We start from the raw sequence: 19,919 nt of genomic DNA on the forward strand, positions 1-19,919 counted from the left end.
GTTGTGATGCCAGTTAGAACAATAAGAAGATCAGAGGGATTGGGAAAGGCAATTTGAAACAAAACACAAGAATGTTTTTAAAGGGTGGTTAACCCCGCTATGAGCAGAAAACTGCTCCTGGCATGGAAGTCTCTGCTCAGAATTTCAGAAGGCAGAGTAACAAAATCACCTCCTTCCTACTCAACCACAATGAAGCTTTTACACTTTCACAGACAAAAAGATGACAGCAACTAACAAATTACAGCTTAAACTAAATCTGCCTCAGTGAGGACAGAAGACTTGGGCAAGTTTCACATATGCATCACCAGAAATGAAGGTGACTGCATTCAAAAAACAAGTCACTCAGCTGAGGAGAAGGTAAGTGCAGCAATTCTCTCCTAATGGCTGAGAAGGTGTCTTTGTTTTGTAAGCCCCAGCCAGCTCCTCTCACTTGGCAAATCTTCCTGCTCTCACATAATTTCCCATTTTGTCCAGGGGAGAAATGAGGGATGAACATGCATCTGTCCTCCTCCAGGTGGGAACCAGAGGACAAAGGCACTTCTGTGGCTGTGGTCACCTGGGGCAGAAGCTCCCAGATGTGCCCTAGTTTGTAAAAAGTGAGTCTGAGGAGGTGTGAACTATCCTTTCACATGTCTGCTCTCTTTCCTGTCCTGGACTTGTCTCACACAGGTTGGATGTGTTATTGGCCATTCCACAGCTCTCCTCCAAGACCATATGGCTGCTCCCCAACAGTCGTGCATCCTTGGAGGAGCAGGTCTCCGTGGAGCTGAGCAGCACAGGGAAGTGTGGGAACACCCTTTGTAGCCCCCTCTTTCCCACCACCTCATCCAGAGGCTTGCTGAAAACAGACCACAATTACTGTGCTTTGGCTTGGTCCTTCTGACTCTGGAAATTGTCAGGAGGGACAGCCTGGGCCCTGAGGAGTCTCATTGATTTTATGTGAAGACAGCTCCCCTCCTATCCCTGGACAAAAGCAGATGGGAAAATAAGCACTTTTGATTTTAGTGTTTTAATGTGTTTCTCTCCTTTTTCCTTTTTGTCTCCTGTAAGGCAATTTTTTTTTTTTTTAATTTTTTTTTTTTTTTTCAGCAGAATAGCTCCAATTAACCAAATCACTGAAATATGTGCTTAACTGTGAAAGCTCACTGATATTAACCAAAACACTTAATCATGAACTTAAGTACTTCACAGAGTCAGGGCTGACTATGCATTCACCCTCATTTTAAGGTAGTACCTTGGATACCCATTTCCATGTCATTGACCCTAAGGCCTTTTCTTTGATGGTTATTCCCAACAGAACTCAGGGTGAGAAGAACTAATGGCAAGGGCGAGATAGTGGAAATGTTGGTAACTGCATTTACATTTCTGGGAAGGAGCTAAAAGCTGACCTGAATCAAAAGGCTGATAGAGGGGCTGCAATGACTTCGTGGCCTCTTTCCACCTTACCCCCCCAAGTGACTCCTTAGACCATGAGCACTTTGTGAAAGAAGAAAGGTCATAGGGTGTGAAAAGCTTGTAAGGAAGGGAAACTGCATCCATTTTTTTATTGTTTTTCCCTCACAGGATTTGCTATTGTAAGGCTGTGTACTACATGTCTACAGCAATCATGCTTTGAACAATATGAGGAAAGGGAATTAAGGCTCATCTACCCAGAAAAGCCAATGATTAGGAGAGTTACAGGGCAAGATCAGGTTCTGGACTCAATTACACTCTCCGTAGTGCTGGAGGTACCAGGGGCATGAAGGCAGAGAAGAATATGGCCCCTCCTAGCCTGACCTGGGGAAGTAGAGCTCAGGCTGTCTCACATTCAGTGGTGGCAGTGGAGCAGATGTCACAGTCACAGCGAATGGCCACTGGGTAGGTGTAGAAGGGATCCACATCAGGTTCACACTTGGGCAGCTTCACCCTCATCATCTTGGTCTCGTTGTAGGTGCAAACGCGGTGGTAAGACTCGATGTAAGGGGGTTCCAACACTGGCCTCTGTTGGGGGGAGAAATGCTGGCCTCAAGCAAGAGAAGTATCTGAAGTTCCAGTTTCCTTCAAGGGGATTTAGTGTAAATAGGGGGGGGGACACTGGATGAGGCAGAAAGAGAGCCATGGAAATTATTTTTAGGTTGTACGCTCAACACCTGCCTCTTGGAGCTGTGGCATGGGGAGGAGTGGGTGTAGGTGCATGTTTGTGTTTGTTTAAAGGATAAAGCTCCAATTAAAGCTGCTTGAAGGGAGATGAAAGCCTATCCAAAAAAGCTGGTTTTCAGCAGGATACTAGTGTTTCAACCCAATGAGCATGTGTGCCAAAAAAAGCTGCTTTCTACTAAAAGGATTGATTTTCCATCAAAGAATGTGCTTTCTGCTGGAAGCCCTTCCATGTTCATGAGCTGCTTAAGAGCAGAGGTGCCTCCAGGTGCCAGACAGCTGGTTTTCACTCAGCCAGACCAGTCTTCCCAGTCAGGCTGCACGTCCCACAAAGCCCAACGGGATGTACCCTGTCAGGGATGCACTTAGCACAGCGGAGAAGTCTCCAGTTCCTCATGAGAAAAACAGCTTGGCTAGGGACCTCAGCCATCAGGACACAATGGGAGCCTGAAGGCCCTGAAACCCACACTCCCCTGTGGTATCACAGTGGCATTGCTTATGCTGAAAAAGGAATTTTTCCTTGACAGGAGCACCCAGTTTCTAAAGAAGGGGCAGTGCAAACAGGAACAGGAGCCTTCTGTCATCCTCTCTCTTGCACAGATGGGAAACAGCATAAGGTAACACAGCCATGAGACATTTTAATTTTTATTTTCTTTCCCTCTGGGCTGTGTAAAGATCCTGCCCTGAATACTGAGAATGGTGGCATGGAAAAGAACAGATGCAACATTTTGGGAAGAAGATATCCAGACACCCTTCCTCTTACCAACCCCCCCTATCTAAGTACATCGTGGTGCTTTCTAGAAGCTGTTGAGCCTACAACCAGATGTAGTCAACTTAACTACATCCCAGTGGTATTGCAGTATGGTAAGAGAATATGCAAGATCTGTGCTGCCAGAGGAGCCTGGGAGTAGAGAGAAACAGGTGACAAGAGGTCCCTGGAAGAAACTTTATCCCACAGGGGAAATCTGGCCACTGGTGGCCTTTCCCCTTGTCTTCCTCTGATCAGTTTTACAGAACTCTTGTCTTCATGTGGTCAAAATCCCCCTGGAATCACTCAATACTTCCCTGAAGAAATTAAACTGGGTCTGCCCTCTTGAGCCTTCCAGTGGCAGAAGGAAGATGACAGGTAGAAACTTCTTGTCTGAAGTGTGTGTAGATGTACTACAATCTTTCTTTCTCCCTCTGTACCCCCACAAATCATAACTACTTCAGATTTATACCAGGCTGTGACTTAAAACAGGACCAAATTAGAAATAGACATTATCTTTGGGATTTGTTTTTTGGAACAAAATGTATTACCCATCAATTGGGAGCTCCATCTTAATCTCAAAGGAAATTTTTCCAGTAAAGTAATAAAGGCCTCTTCTCCTTAAGTGGTTAAGCTGCAAGAGGCTTTTGAATTGCATAATAACAGCCTTATATAAGTGCTTCATTAATATCACCACATGATGTGTACCCCCCTCATCTGAGGAAGGAGGGAGGGAATGGCAGACAGCAAAGTGCTCTGACACCAACAGTGGCAGCAAGGAGCTGGTGGAGCAGGACACAGCCCTTGCCTGCTTCGTAGAATCATAGAATTTCCAGGGTTGGAAGGGACATTTAAGATCACCTAGTTCCAACTATGGAATTACCATGGGGAGGGACACCTTCCACTAGACCAGGTTGCTCAGAGCCCTGTCCAGCCTGGCCTTAAAATCTTCCAAGGATGGTGCTTCCACCACCTCTCTTGGCAACAAAAAAAAAAAAAAAAAAAAAAAGGAAATAATTTTTCTTTGTGTTCTCAGGGGAGCAGAGAACCTCATTGCAATTAAATGATTGTTTAATAGTTTATAAACATCATAACACTTGGCAAGAGAGGTGTCCTGTAGACCTCTGCAAGATGTCTAACGTGGGGGGTTTCTACCAAGAGCTTTTCTTGGTGGGGGAAGCACCACCCATGGGGGCACAGGTACCAACCCTGGGGTGCAGCCTCACCTCCCAGGTCTCGCAGCGTCCCCAGCACGCGTCCGTCGTCACCCGCAGCCTCTTGCACCCAGGTTTCCTGGCCAGGAAGGTGAACTCCCGCACGGCGCAGCCGACGAAGGTGCGCAGGTCGATGGTGGAGGCCTTGAGAGCGCTGCCGCGGCCCAGCAGCATCAGGAGAAGCAGAGCGCCCAGGGCCACACAGGGGATCTTCATCCTGAGGCAGACAGGAGACAAGGGGAGGGCTGGGAGAGCCAGCATGGTGCAGGAGGTAAGAGGTGGAACTGCTTTATCACCAGAGCTGGGGTGTCCCAGGTCCCCCTCAGGCACGCTGCTCAATGGGTACACACAGAAATGAGGGGTCACTTCCTCCCAGAGGGCGCATGTCTCTGTGGAAAGGTCAAACAGAAAGCCATGGCGTGCAGAATTTCCCTGCTGAGCAGTGGGGTTTGCCTTGAGGAGATAAAGCCTCCCACCAGAGCCTCAGACACACAGGAATCTCCAAATTGCAAGGTGAGTTTGTAACAAAGGGTTCCCCACCTCCCCAGCCCGGCTGCCCTGACCTTGCACCAGGCCCATGGTTGGGGAGGCCTCTGGTTGCTCTCTCAGTGCGCAGAGGTGTTGTTGGCTGGGGACTCTGGCAGTACAGGCACTGAAAGGGTCACTCTGGAAGTGTCTGTCTGTCAGCCACACCTATGGTAGGTGGCAGGCTCCCTGTTTTGCTGCATCGGGAAGAAGCAGCAGGGCTGCGGCTCCATGCAGGGTCAGCCTGCAGGTAACACCACTGTTTCGATGGGAGCACTTCATCCCGTCTTCATCCCACTGCCCTTTCAGGAGATCTGAGTCCCTGAATTTGTTCTATAATCTCTGGAGAGAGATCAACACCTACCAAAAGCTTCACAGTTACTGCTTGTCCCTCCTTCACACACATCCCTACCAGCCAGCTCAGACCCAGCCAAAGCTAAAATGTGGTGAATAAATCTGACAAAAAAAAAAAAAAAAAAAAAAAAACAAAAACCCAAAAGGAGAGGTGGAGAGCAGCTCTAAGCCACAATATCCCTTTTATACCTCACATATTTGCATTACATTTTAAAATGTCCACCTAAAAACCCCAGAGTTGGCATTTAACTTCAAGAAAGTCAGCTACTGCAGTGGGCACAGGCTCGTGGGTGTTGCTGGGTTGTGGCCTCAGCTGTGTTACAGGTAATTGATCCCCCCTCTTGCCTTTTGCCTGGCTGATGTTTGGGTCTCCAGGCTCCTGCTAAACCAAATGCTTTCCATTTGCTCAGTCAGTTTTAGATCAGCACATGAAGTTTGCTGAGGTGAGCCCTTCAGATATGTGGCCGTGCATACATCACAGACATGCATGTGATTAAATGAATGTATGTTTATCTATAACCTCAACAGAGTAAAAAAATAAAAGAAAAAGAAGCTAAAATTACTTATTCTTAAAAGCAGACATTTGAGAGCAAAAGAGAAAGACTTCTGGACAAATTGAACACTAATTCTCTTTATTTATGAGCTGGAGCCATGAAACAGAGCAAACACAGAAGCAAACTCACCTGACTTGCTGGAGACAGATCTCCTTTTGCAGTTTTAAATTGCAGGTGAGTTTTCAGAACACCAGAGAGAACAGCAGGAGAGCTGCACGGGGATCCTTGTCAGCTTTGTGCTCAATGGATTTCCCAGCAGCTGCTACTGGTTTGCTTAACTGCTCCAATTTATAGGAAGGGTCTTGTCAATCAAGGCAAGACAGAGGCAGATCTTTACTTGAACAACCCAAGGCATCAAAGTTGTTGAGTGTAAAACAAGCTTCTCCTTTCCAACAGTGATTAGCTTAAAGGGTAGTGCTGCAGAACATTAGCCCTGAAACAAAAGGGACATCTTGGTGAGTGAAATATTGAGCATGCACTGGGGCAAAATGGATCTTGTCTTCCATGGTGGAATTGAAGCACTTTTGTGAGGAGATCGGAGATCAGATTATCTTAGATCTCTTAGATTATCACTGCCCCCTTAATTAACAAGCCCAGAGTAAACAGCCTGAAGGGAGACTTTACAAATCTTCATATGAAAAAAGCACTGAACATAAGGCCTTTTTTCACACTAATGCTCTGCACAAGCAAGAGCAAGGGATGGGGGGAGAAGCAGAGAGTTTGCAAAAAAAGTAAATGTTCTCTCAACGAGCCAGGGAGCTGTCACACAGGTGAGCAACACTGTGCAGAGGAAATTTGGAAATCATGTCCCTTGCCTTTGCCACAAAAACACAGTTTTTAGCTATTCACAGGACAGAAAGAAGCTGAGGAACTTTGGTCCTATGAAAAACTTGCTGGTCAGTGAGTTCATAAAAGATGAACGGGTGCAAGAAGTGCAGCCATGAGCTCACACAGTGACCTCGGGGAAGTCGCCTCCCTTCCTTGTCACCAGTGACTTCCCAGCCCTGACTGCTCCAGTTCCCTGGCACATCCCAAAAAGGCAGAGTGTGTGTGATTGCACACACCTCAGGGAGATGCTTTCAAAGGCAGCCACAGCAACACAACTGATCCTTGAGAACAGAAAACATAGAGGAAACCTTGATTTAAACAAACTCCATCCTACGATGTTTTAGAGAAAAACAAGAAAACCAAAACAAAACAGCATCTGTTGGTGTCCAGAAAATGCTTCTCTTATCAAATATGAAACAGTAATTACTTCAAATTTCTTAACTTACCTTGCAAGTACCAAATATATACTTCTGGTGGCCTTCTGTAGTATGAGCTACAGAAACCAGTAAATAGACATTGAGGAAATGCAGCATTGAAGTATTCAGGACCATATTACATCGGTGCCCTCCCTTTTGCGGGGTGAAAAACCCATGAAAACAGAACACAACCAAGCAAAACCAAGTCAGACCATCATCCAAACTTTTCTCCCCATTTCACCTTTTCCCTCCCTTCAGTTACTCTTCTTAACCACTTCATTTCTCATGCAGTAGCACAGCAGGGCCCTAGCAGGACTCAGGCTTTATCAGCATTAGGTGTATTTCTTCCCAAAAAGAGGGAGGGGAGAACAAAGTAGGAAGGAACAGAATTTTTACTAAAAATTTCAAAGTTTGAGGCAGGGGATATTTAAGATATTTAAGATCTTTCCCAGTATTCTCACTCACCATCTTCACTGTCTTGCTAGCAGCAAAGGACTCCAGCTCCAATTGAAAACCTATCAGGCAGACCATTGGAAGAGGAATCCTGGATGGAGGTGTTGTCATTGTCTCCAAAGACATGATCACCAGTCATGTCCTGAACAGTTTTTTCTCCCAAAGCAGGAGATTCAAAGACACATCACAGGGAGGTGAAGAGGAACAGCCTGAGTCTTGCCACCTAAATATAGCAACAGCTTTCCAACAGCTTTTCCAAACACAAAAAAACTTTTGCTGTCATTTTTGCTGACCAAAAACAAAGCTAGAAAAGAAAGAAGGTAAAAGTGAAAATATTGGTCATCAATTCCCTTTATTTGATTCTGGAAATTTCCCAGCAAAATATCAGCCCAAGATTAGAGACAAGTACAGGTAAAACTGTGCCAGATGGCTGATCAGCCAGCTCTGACAGATCCATCTTCTGTGGATTACAGAAACAGTTGCTTGGGGTTGTGTAATTCAGTGTGGATTTCCTGACTCCAAATAACCAAGACTCTCTCCTATTGTCTCCATTTGTGTTGAATAACCTCCTAAAGCAAAACAAAAGCAAACTGCAAAGTAATTTATTTTCTCTTTTGAAATCCTGTCTATTCATGGGGCAGACACTGATTCCTGAAGGATTTGCCTCATGTCTCATGAGAAGTAAAAGTGTTGGCTTTTATCCAGGCTGTTTTGATGCCCTGTTTTTTGTGGTGGTTTTTTTTTTATTATTATTATTTCAGTTAATTACTAAACACACTGCCTACACATATATTTGGCTTTCGATGTACATCAGAACTTTTAAATTTTTCCTTTTTCTGGATCTTTGGAAATTATTTGAAATAAAAGGTGGCACATAGGTAAACCTTCTCAGGATGAACATGTCCATCATTTATTGTCCTATTCCTTTTTTTAGACACACAGAAGGAGATTGAAACATATTGTCCAGGGCAGCACATCTCAGGAGACTGTGTATCCACTCATCTATTCAGGCTTGTGGGGCTTTTCCTCTGAATTCCAGACAGGCAGAACACAGACATCAAGTGTCATGTTCACTGTGGCAGGGTTCTGAGCACTGGTAACTTATGGCCTTGAGTGCTCCCCAAGAGAATCTCACTAGAGCCTGCTGCAGTCCTCCACCATGTGTCACATCAGTGGTTATAAGGTACTTTGGGGTATAATCCAAATTCCCAGCAAATCCTGAGAGGGCTCTGAGCTTCTTGGCAAATCCTGGGGGCCACCTTGGACTCACAATGAGCCCAGCTGCCCTCGGCAGGACAGGACCATTCCCAGATTTATTCCTGGCATCAGCTGAAAGAGCTCCAGGGTGAGAAGAATGAAGTCAGAAAAGATGATTCGTTGATGCTGCTGTGGAATTAAATCACACCATACTTAGTGCTGAGAGGAATGACCCATCTTACAAAAAAGCACAACAGCACAAGGAGCAGACCTGCAAAATGTAGCCCAGGAGATGCAAATTGCTGTGACATGGCACTGCACTGGCTGCTGTTGCCTTGCTGTTGCTGAACTGTCAAACACTATTCATCTTCTCCTTTTCCATCCAGACTTGGAAAATGAAACCCCTTGCTGAGGCTTAACAGTAAGAGAAAAACTTTAATCCATGATTTGCTTGAGGCACATCTAGCTTGGTGAGATAATGCTATTCTGCTGAAAATGTCACATAGCTATGATGGATTCAACCCAGCAGAGATGTACTGGAGGTTCTACAGCCACTAGATGAGCTGGAGCTTCTAAAAATCAGCAGTGAGTACCTCTAATGTACAAGTATTGCACCCAAACCAAGGTAATTCCAATAAACATAAATCCACAGCAGAACTGTAGGTTCAGATCAGACTTGTGATTATAATTCAAGTATATACAATATGGGCAAACAGTCTGTATTATAGCTTGGCTACATTCACTAAAACAGCTGTTTTATATGGCTACATATGTGGCACCTCATAAAAATTGATTTCTCAAACCTTAAATTCTGAGCAAAATGGTTTAGAAGATAAAACTCAGAAGGAAAATAGTAAAAGCAAGTGGGAAGTTAAGAATCTCCATGACCAATAAAAGTACAGCTTTCTACAAAATATACCCTGACCTAATGGAGCAAAGATAGCCAAAATTTAAAATAAAAGTGATACAGCAGATCAGTTTGCCTGATACCTGTCCTAGACTAAGTAGTGACTCAGGAATTAAACTCCACCAGCAAGTTACACGTTGCAAAGATTAAGAGCTGCTTAAGATACATTTCCCAAAAACTGCCTGCCAGGAAGAATTTATCTGCAACGGGGACATTCTTGAGGAGGTCCCTGAAGATTTAGGAATTGTCAGGTATACAGTGATGTCAGGAGAAAAGAAAAGCACATGCCTGGAGTGGATGAGGAGAAAAGTAAGGAGGCCATGGAACTCCTCATGGAAGTGAGGTGACTTCTTTCTTTTAAGCTACCAAATCTTTGTTCTGGAAAGGTGATTTTGTCGAGCATAGGTCCTAGTAATAAGGAAGAAAACACCACCCAGAGGGAAATGGAACTGCTCTCCATGGTTTGCCAATGATAAATACATTATAAGATCCAAGTCTGGAAAATATATCTGAGGAAAAAGTGTCAATTTAAGAAAAAAGAAAAGGGGGGGGAGCTGCAAGGGCTGGAGGGGTGTAGAGGTGAGGAAGGGGCAGAAACCAGGGTATAAAAACAACAGACACCATGTGCATTGACAATTGACCATGGCTAGATAGCATGCCCTGAAATAATATCAAAATAGGTTTAATTAATGCCAAATGCATCCTCAAAACAGAGATGTGCAAACTTTCCAGGAGAAAACAGACTTCTCAGCATGAAGTCCTTGAGTAACTCTCTGGTTCCTGCCAAGTTTTGAGCCCTTCTGACATCTACAAGACAGTGCAATCCATGGTTGAGTGTGCAAAAAAAAGGCACCCTCTATATGACAGCTTCCAACATGAGCATTCCTCCCTGCTCAACACTTCACCTTGCCTCAGGAGAAACTCAACCAGGAAAACTGTCTGAGCAGCACCTGCAGTACTGGCATCCAGGGAAGACACCCAGGTGGGCAAAGCAACTGTGGGAATAAACAACCAATGATTTGTCATTACAATGCAAGGAGAAATTACATTAATTGACATGTAATGGTTTTTCACAACAAGAAATTATTCCATGATCACTGAGATGTGACATCTGAACTTCTGTGGGGAGGTGTGTATCAAACCTGACACGTGGGCTTCCTGATGTCTGGTAGGAGCCACCACAGTTCTGCAGCTCTTGCTCAGAAGGGCAGCAAGAAGTGGCCGTGATACTCATAATACATGAAAAATACTGAGCACTATGATTCTGTCAAATTTGCTGCAAACAGCCAAGGGGGTTGGCAGAAATAAAAAGGATTAAGGTCAATAGACTGACTGACTGATATACACAATATATTTTTTTTCAGACAACCTGGACAGCAATACTACAAGCAGCAGAACACTAGATGTTTAGTCTGAGGTGGTAGCACTGCGTTTCACTTTATTTTGTTAAGGATCTGGAACACAAGCTTTAAACACTGCTGCACTTTTCTCTTGACCTTTGTTTTTGCCTTTCTCAAACCTGTGCTCTATAACTGGCTGTGGAGATCTCACACTATTTGTAATGTGCTCCCCAGCTGCCACAGCCACTTTTGGAATGACTTGTACCTTTACACTCAAATGCAGCCACAGATTCTTGCCTGTTAAATTGCCCATTTAAAGTGATGATGGTGATCACATTCAGCACAGAGTCATTCAGGAATTCAAATCCAATGGGGCTGGCTACATCTTGATGTGGGTGAGAATTGGGCTCTCTAACTGTACACCAGGCAATACATCAGGAGCTCTGAGTTCATTGTAATGTGGAAAGGATTCTCCAGTAAAGATCCTATGTAAACTCTATGTGACTGATAATAACCCATTTAACCCAAATCATTTCATAGCTTCCCTCTAATGGTCTTTTGAAAGGGACTTTTAGGCTATTATGACAGACTATTGGGCAGTGAATTAGCTCCATTAATCCTCTCTTCTAAGCTCAGAAGTTGAAGATGAAGCTTCTTCATCAAAACTATGGAAGTTCAATGATACATTATCTTAATTCATTCATTCCCCCATTGTTCATGTCCAATGCACTGGGGAAAGGACACCTTGCTTCAACACACATGACAAGCAGTGGTAATGCCTCATTTTCAGCACTGCCTCAGGGATGAATGAAGTTTACACATTATATATGGTTGGAAATTAAATCTTCTGAAACAAAGCTACCATCTCTTCCTGTGAATCCTGTTCGAATATACCTATAGAACTATTGAACTAATCAAAATCCAGCCAGGAAACAAATTATTAGGAGAGTCCCAAAGCCCAGAGAGGCACTTGGCCAAACCAAACCTTGGCACAGCACAGACCCAGACAGTAACAGGACAAGAAGTTTCAGCAGCAGACAGAACCAAATCTTCCAGTCTGAACTTTTTTCACCCTCCAGGGAAACATGGATCTCAGCCAATGCTTTGAGTCCTCAGACTATTTCCAGTTAAGTTCATCACCCTGTTCCCACTGATTTCAAGAAGCTCCTCATGGATGCAGAGTCACCCCATGTCACAGGACCAGCAGGGCTCACTGAGACACAAGGCCATACAGAAAAATAGGTTCCAGCAGACCCCTGGGAAACAACCTCTACAACCATACAGAGACAGCTGAGGTAACCAGAGGGTTGATAGTTTGCTGTTGTCTGTCTTGGGTCAGAAACAGAACAGGGGAGCAATACAAGAAGAGTGAGAGCTGACAAAGCTCCTACTTTCCCCCATGAGCATCACTGCCATGGTCACATTGTCTGTGTCACTGCAGTCATGTCCCTGTCCTCTCTGTAGGGAGCTTTATCTTAACTGTGCTGTGACACAGCTGGAAAGAGCCAAGGATGTTCTTTGTGAAGGAAGAATGAGATGGCCACGCTGCGAGCACACAGAGCATCTCACTCTTCACAATAAAACAATCCTGAGTATCATCCCTTAGTCACAGCTCATCTCAAAACCACTCTCATAAACCAGGCAAAGGGTGAGGCAGACTCTTGGGTAGCAAATTGCTGGTGATGTCCCACATGCCATCACCTGTGAAATGCCAGCTGACCATGGAAGCACACTGATACACACTGGGCTTTCTGAAACACAGCTCTGCCCCAGAGGGGACAACCTCCCTGCCATTGGGAACACATCACTCATCATAAACTATTTCCAAATTCTGATATCACAGAAGTAATGATGATTTTCTACTCGAATTGAACGTTCAGGTTGGAGCCTGTAGGCTTCTGTATAGGGGTTAATTGATACACATTACCTGAAAGAGTACCACAAATTCAATTTCATGGTGCTATTGTGACACACCTCTACTTTTCCTCAAGCATGCTTTTTATTCAGCAGTCTATGCAAGCTCTAATTACATTAGACAGATACAACCTGTTAAAACAAAACGCTCTTGTCATTTCAAGACATTTTTGAACCACAGATTAATTTATAAAGATCTGACAATCTAACAAGACAAGTTTCATACTTCTCAGGGCTTTATGCTCTGATTCTGACGATGTCTGCCATATCCTCCTCTGCTCAAAGGTCAAATATGTAAATCATGGCCCAGGATAATAATTTCTTGCTTTGCCGGCAGCTGTCATGTGGCAAACAGACACTGAAATCCATCTGCTTAAACCCTTGATCATCCATTTAAGTTGAAACCCAGCAGTGAGATGATTAAAAGGTATGTTTTCAGAGTAGCTTGCCAAACTGTACGCCAGGGATACCTCTTAAAAGATTCTGAGACCCTTTAATATGTGAAGAATACAACATACAGATGTTACTTTATACAGAAAATGCAATACAAATGAGTCACGGGTTAAGCTGGAATGATACTAAAATGTTGGGTTTGACCCTAAACATAAGGCTAGCAAATGAAAGTTAGAGTTTGCCTCTTTATTTAGTGTCTGTGATGACTGCATGAAGGGATCAGATGTCCTGTAGGCTCCAGTTGCACTGATCTGAATTTCTGAACCTTGGACTTGTACTGTCACTCAAGAGCCATATGCATTATAGGCTAAATTTTCAAGAGTTAACAATGGCCAAACCTCCACTGACACTGAAAGAGGAAAGCTGTGCTGGTCTATACTCTGAGAAAAGCCTCCCCATGGAGATCGACCCCAGTGTGCAGAAAAGGCACAGGTACTACTGCAAACTTGAAGGCCATGGTCCCACAGTTATCAGATTTCCTGCTTTGGGTGATACTCTCTGCACATCATGGAGAGCTCTGGTGGAACTAGTAATGTGTCTCTCAAGAAACTGGTGACAATGACAGCTCCTGTGTATCACAGCTTCACAGTCTTTTTGAACCAAGAAATCACCTTTTTTTTTTTTTTTAATGCAAGGAGCCACAGTGTTGACAGATTGATTAAAAATTTCTAATCTTCTCTTTCCCCCTATTTCAGCTGTTTGGTGACATGTGCAGGTCTGGGTCTATGCAAAGGTTTCCTACGTTCTTCTACTATATCTGGCAGTGACTTCAGGCTGAGCTGCAAAATGAGAAGGATTCTCCATGTCACAGGAATGCAGGAATTTTAAAATACGTTCCAAGAAACTCTGTTTTGGGGTTGCTATCGTTATCATCATCATCATCAGGTTTTTTAGTCACTGAAGCCATTGTGTACTGAATCTTCATACCCACCTGAAGAGGGTTCATGGCCCTTCATCCAGTGATGGTTTTATTCCAAATCTGTCCTTTGACAAACCTGTTTGGCACACAGGAGCAGGAAATTACTGGGGGCTCTAAATACAGCTCCCTGCTCCTTCTGTTGCCCTGACTTCAGCAGTGTCTAGAAGGACCCCAGCTTCTCCACCTTCACACTGGGACCAGCTTAAGGGAGTTGGACACTTATGGAGACAAGTAACTTCTCAGGGTGCCCTTCCCTCTCCAAATTCCTGCCACGTGTCACAACATTTCATTAGTGCTGGGAAGATGTCTGATGCACTAACCTTGCAATAGCAAATTGCTCATCCATACCCCAGAAACTGATAACCTGTAGGACAAAACTCTCCAACCACCAGAACAGAACAGGCAGCCAGAGCAAGAAATCAGCCTTTGACTGACACAGCTGTGACAGCCCTATCGTGATACACTGCAACAACTGGAGTAAAGCATTTTCCTGGACACTGACAGACTTGACACTTTCAAAAATTACTTGTTTCACTAAATCCTTAAACATCCAACTATCCCTGAAGGAAGATAAACCTTGGAACGGATTTTTCCTGGTCTTTGCTTTCACCTCATTTCACCTCCAATTTTAAAAAAAAAATCATTCCCAATCAATATTTTTGTCCAGAGTCCCTTCTCCTCTGCTGGTGTGGGTCAGAGCAGTGCACCCATGAATGCTGCCTCCTTCCATGGTCTAGAAAATGTCAAAACAGACAGTTTTGCAAAACAGACTGTAAGCACCTTGCTTCTCAGCATCAAACTGACTTTTACTGCAGCCTGTGCAAAATACCTCTCCTGGATGCATTATGTATTCCTCAAAGAAAGTAAAGATACACTTCACTTTGCATTTTTTTAATTTTCACACTTTTCATTTCCATTTTCTTTCTCAGTAAGCAGTTTTTTTCCTCAAGATAATGTTTCGGGTAGGTAATAATGGAGAGTCTCAGAGAAGACAGGACAGTATTTTAGTAACACTGGCTATGACATGATAACTGCACCACGGAAGGGTTGTTCCCTGCCCTTGAAAGCAAAAAAAAAAAAAAAAAAAAAAAAATTTCAATTTCTCCAGTAGCAGAATATCATCTTCTGAGCAGTGCTTCCCTGTTCATAACCAAATTCTTTTGTGTGCAGACATTGTGTCTAGACAGCCTCAGAAAAACTGTCTCTACTTAAGATCAAGGGGCTGGGTTGCATTGTGTGTCCTGGAGTGTTTGACTGCAGTGCTCACGTACTCTCCCCAAATAATGCAGCATCAATTTTTCCCATTTTTCTCTGGAGCTGGTGGCTGCATCACTGTAAGCCAGGCAGGAAGCAACCCAGGATCACACAATCTCTCTGAAGCCTGCATCCATAAAAGCTTTATAGAGGTCACCCTACACACAATAGTCGAGTGTATTAATAGAGAAATTTACTTCAGGAAGAGGAAATGAGTCCACATCACCCCTGTTAGTACTGACCAGTTTCTCACTTAGACACAGCAGATTTGTCCAATCTCCTCACAGATCTTTATTTTATTTTTGGTGGCAGCAACAGGACTTCCATCATTGACTCTGGCAGGAAGAGAATGAAGTCCTGCAGTTTACAAAAGAGCTGTATTTAATCTGTGTCACCATGTTTTCTGTACTTAGAAGAGGGAAATTCTCCATCATTCAGGTAAGTATGAGTTAACCCAAGGTAAAAATAATAACTTTTCTTGTTTTAAACTTAGCCATGGATAGAAAAACATGTAGGTTTATTTTATGGGAATAAACCAGAATCCTTTCCTGCACAGAGACAAACTCTATTCCAGACGAACACACACATTTTCTCAACATATCCTCCCCTCTGAGTACCTGATGGATTTGGGGTCATTACTGTCTTGCTATGTCCAGGTCTTTCATAACCTCTCATTAGTGAACGAGAGGATGTCTTTCTCCAGAAGAGCCAGGGGAGAGGCATGACTTCACCTTCCAAGAGGTCCCACAGAAGACTGAGTAATGGCATATGAGCTGTGGAAGGAAGGAGAAATAAGTCCAAATAAAACAACTGGAGCTTACACGAGCCCCAGGTCAGAGGTACATAGTCTGGGGGTGCAGTAGACTTGTCAATAAGGAGTAAGGATTGCTCTTGAGAGAGAGAGAGAAGAGTTTAGTTCAGGATAAAAGATGCTGTTTGGTAAAAGGAAAACTGAATGAGAGAGGGCACATGCTAGGCTGGGGCAAGGAGGGACCCAACCACCAAGGTGCTCTGGGAAATGTGATGGGTGAGGGTTTCCCCTGGCTCACTCTCCCCAGGAGACAAGGGCAGGGAGAAACCATACCCATACACAGCAGGTCTGTCCTCCCTGAGTCCCTCACACTCTGGTCCCATGGCATGGTGATGCCACAAACCCTTCTCCTCTCCTTCTCACCTGCCCAGTTCTCTTTTTTCAGGCAAAAAGATAACAACCCCAACTCTGCATCGAGGTATTTCCAGGCAGTAAGACATTGCTTGGAAAAGGTATTAGCATGAACAACCTGACAGGGATAATGGCTGGGGGGTCACAGAATGTGAACACACGGAAAACAATTCAAGCTTACACTAAAGGAAAATACATCTCAAAGTTGTGTTTTGGGGACTGCAGCCACTGCCAAGTCAGAGAAAAGCCCGGATGTAGGCAAGGTCACACATTAACTGCATTTCCATAACAAGCTTGAAATCACTGCTCCTAAGCCATCCTTACATTTTGCACACACTGGGTACTGAAAAAGATGCTTGTAAGGGAAATGCTTCCCTTTCAGCTGATTTTCTTGCTTCTGCTCTGCTTAATCAAGCACTGAGATATACCACTTATCCCAGTTCTGCCCTGCAACTGTCCTACCATAATGAATAAAGGCTGGTCAAACAGTCACCCCATGAAATCAAGCTTATGCAGAAATAACAGCTTGAGTGTTGGAAATTGAGTTGTTATTTATTACTGCAGGATCTGGATTTCATGCCAACACTCCCTGCTGCAATAATGATGCAACCAAACCAGAATATCCTACGTCAGTGACTAATTGAAGCCCAGTGAAAAAAATAAAATAAAATACCAGTATGACATTAAATAGCTTATTTATAGGTTCTGTTTCCCTTGACAATGAATCCAAGCTTTTACATTTAATTATTAGATTTCAAATCCCTATAATAGGTTTGGATGTTGTTCCATTACGTTATATACTGCATACACTTCATTTCCAAGGATTTGAAACTGGTTTGGTAATTTAGTATAGGAAAAAAAAAAAGCAGTATAATAATGGTGGATTTAGCAGGGATATAAATTATGCTTGATTAAAAGGGGAGGAAAAAAAGGGGGACTAGGTGTGTCTGATCAATTGAATCTCTTTTCCTTGACACTGAATTAAGAAAACTAAAGGGCAGAGCCTATACATACCTGATACCTGCTGCAAGATACTGTGCTCCTGCTTTTGGGTGCCAGGGGCCCTCCTTGGTTTGGTTAAGTCTGAAGCACTTGACATAAGGCAGGGGCTGCTGTTGGAACAGAATTCCTCATAATCCAGGCAAGGAGCCTAATAGCCCTTTATGGTAAAATAAATTCTGTGCACCTGACTGCTGGCAGTTCTCCTCTCCCCAGCTTCTGTCCCAGTTAAGTTCAACCATGTGTGAGAGGAGTCAGTGCCTCGGACGTGGCTCCTGCAACCCATTCCTGTGAAGTTGTACAGGGGAGCCATGAGACCATGAGACATCAGGATTTGGTAGTGGTGCTGCTCCTGGACCTGCTTGTTAGCAAAGTGCATTTGAACCACACAGAAAGCTACCAACTCACAGTCATTGTGACAAAAACAGACAAAAATTCAGAGAAAAAAGAAGTCTAAAAAGTTGAAAGTTGATGGGTAAAATGCTATGGGACGAGCAGCCACCTCTGCTCTCCCAGATTCTGACAAAAACCTACAAACCAACAAGAATTCTTGCATATGCTTGGCTGTCTAAACTGTAGCAGCAGAAGCATCAAATAGGCTTAGGCAGCCTGTGAGGATAAAATCTTCACATTGATCAGAAATACCTCTAAATTAAGGCATCACACCTCTACGAACTTGGGGGGATAACTGGACATTGATCTCAATGGTAGATTTAAATTTTTTCATTGATTTTACATCAACATATTTTATTTTACTATCAGCAGAATTAGTGCTACAGCAAGAGAAAACAGAAATAGGTTGGATGGAGAAGAAAAATGTGAGGGAAAAAAATTATTCCCTGTCTGAACTTACATTAGTGTTAAATTCAAGCGTTTTCCTCCTGTATCTTTAGCTGTTCTGTTGTGTTTATTTTGGAAGCTTTTATAAATACTGGAGCATATTTATAGATTTCAACATTTTCAAAGTATTTTTATCAAAAAGTCTGAATAACAAAATAGGTAACAATGGGATTTGAATAAGGGGAGGGGTCTTTTAAGGAGTCACATTGAAAAATTTAGGGGGATTTAATAGGTGGAAGGTAATTATAGAAATAGAATTGCATCTGAAAAAAAGCTTCAACAGAGTTTCTGTTAAAGCAGAGTTACATTGTGAGGTCTGGTGAGAACAAAGCTCCACTGGACCTTCCCAAAAAAGTCCCAGTTTTTAGCTTACCACATGGAAAGGCATTTGCCTGGATAGAGCTACAATACCCACCAGTCTATCATCACCAATCCTGCCTTGATTACGATGAACAACACAGTTTAAACTCAGCCCACTGCAAACCTTCCCACTTGGGTTTGCAGAGCTCCTTGCAGGGCTGCACCACTCAGCAGCCTGGGAACAGGGGAAAGCTGGGGCATTGCATTATGGTAGGAAATACTCTTTCCTTTGTACCCTCAAGAGGAATTTTAGTCTAGCCAGGACTGACATTTGAAATCTACTCCATAATCACGGACCATGTGAACCATTACTGTCTGATGAGTGTCGTGGGCAGCAATAATACCCCTTTGTGTTTGTGAAATGGTCTGTGGACTAATAAACTAATTACCACTGTCTGAATTTTACATTTCCTTCTTCCAGAAATCAGGAGAATGTTTTGCCAAGTTTCAGTTCACTCTGAGATCTATCAACTGCAGACTTCAGCCTACTGCCTCCAGGATGCCTGACCTGTGTAACACAGAAGCCTATCCTGGTTTGCCATTGTTCAGTATACAACATTTTTTCACTTCTGCCCAGTATCTACATTGCCCAGACAGTATCTAGAAAAGCATGGGAGTCATGTTATAGTCTTGGGACAACAGATGAGCAGAAGCATCCTACTCAGTACATTTTGCAGAATAACAAAAGATGTTTGACCAGTTTGCTTACCCAGCTAAACCACATCTGCTTCACCTGAAGGTAAAAGATTCAAAGCAGACCTGAGCCCACCCAGCTAAAAACAAGACTTCCAGGTAACCTCTGCCTTTGCTTGCTGGAGGCAGAACCATCCTTGCACCCATCCTCACACAAATCCAATGTTTTTGCTTCCTTCTGTCGGGGCAATTGAGCTCAACCTTCCTTCTGCTTCAGCTGGTGTCTGCATCCTCCGGGCAGCGCTCCACCAGCTGGACACTGGGTAAACATTTTTTTTAACCTCTGGGGCTGCTGCTTTCTGTGTCAGAGAGAGTGTTTGTTCACAAAAACTTGCCCCAGAGGGTGACAAAATAAGGATTTCAAACAAGATTCAGAAACCATGTGAAATACTCGTCTCATTTTCTTTTCGGAAGACCTTGCCGGAGTCAGGGATAATGCAAAGGGAGTTCCCAGGTGTCTTCAAGTGTCTCAAAGGTACAAGACACTGCCCAGCAATACAAAATACTTCTTTAAACTTATCACAAGCTTTCCATCCTTCATGGATGATCCCTAAGTTCTCACATGTTCAGTAATTTCAGGGTGAGGCAAGTACTGAACAGACAAAATGCATGGGGAGCTGAGACGAACAGAAAAACAGTAAAAGAAAGTTTCA

The 19,919-nt window shown here is 43.6% G+C and overlaps 1 protein-coding gene across 1 annotated transcript; it reads right to left on the reverse strand.

Annotated features, from left to right (window-relative positions):
- Positions 1-1,783: 1,783 nt before the first annotated feature.
- On the reverse strand, positions 1,784-4,314 carry GPHB5 (glycoprotein hormone subunit beta 5). The gene is made up of 2 exons (XM_071745060.1): positions 4,111-4,314; positions 1,784-1,980 (listed from the first exon to the last, which is right to left on the reverse strand). The coding sequence occupies exons 1-2, from the start codon at positions 4,312-4,314 to the stop codon at positions 1,792-1,794; spliced, it is 393 nt and encodes a 130-aa protein (XP_071601161.1). The 3' UTR covers positions 1,784-1,791.
- Positions 4,315-19,919: the final 15,605 nt, after the last annotated feature.

This window comes from Heliangelus exortis, chromosome 5 (assembly GCF_036169615.1).
Source record: "Heliangelus exortis chromosome 5, bHelExo1.hap1, whole genome shotgun sequence".
NCBI lineage: Eukaryota > Metazoa > Chordata > Aves > Apodiformes > Trochilidae > Heliangelus > Heliangelus exortis.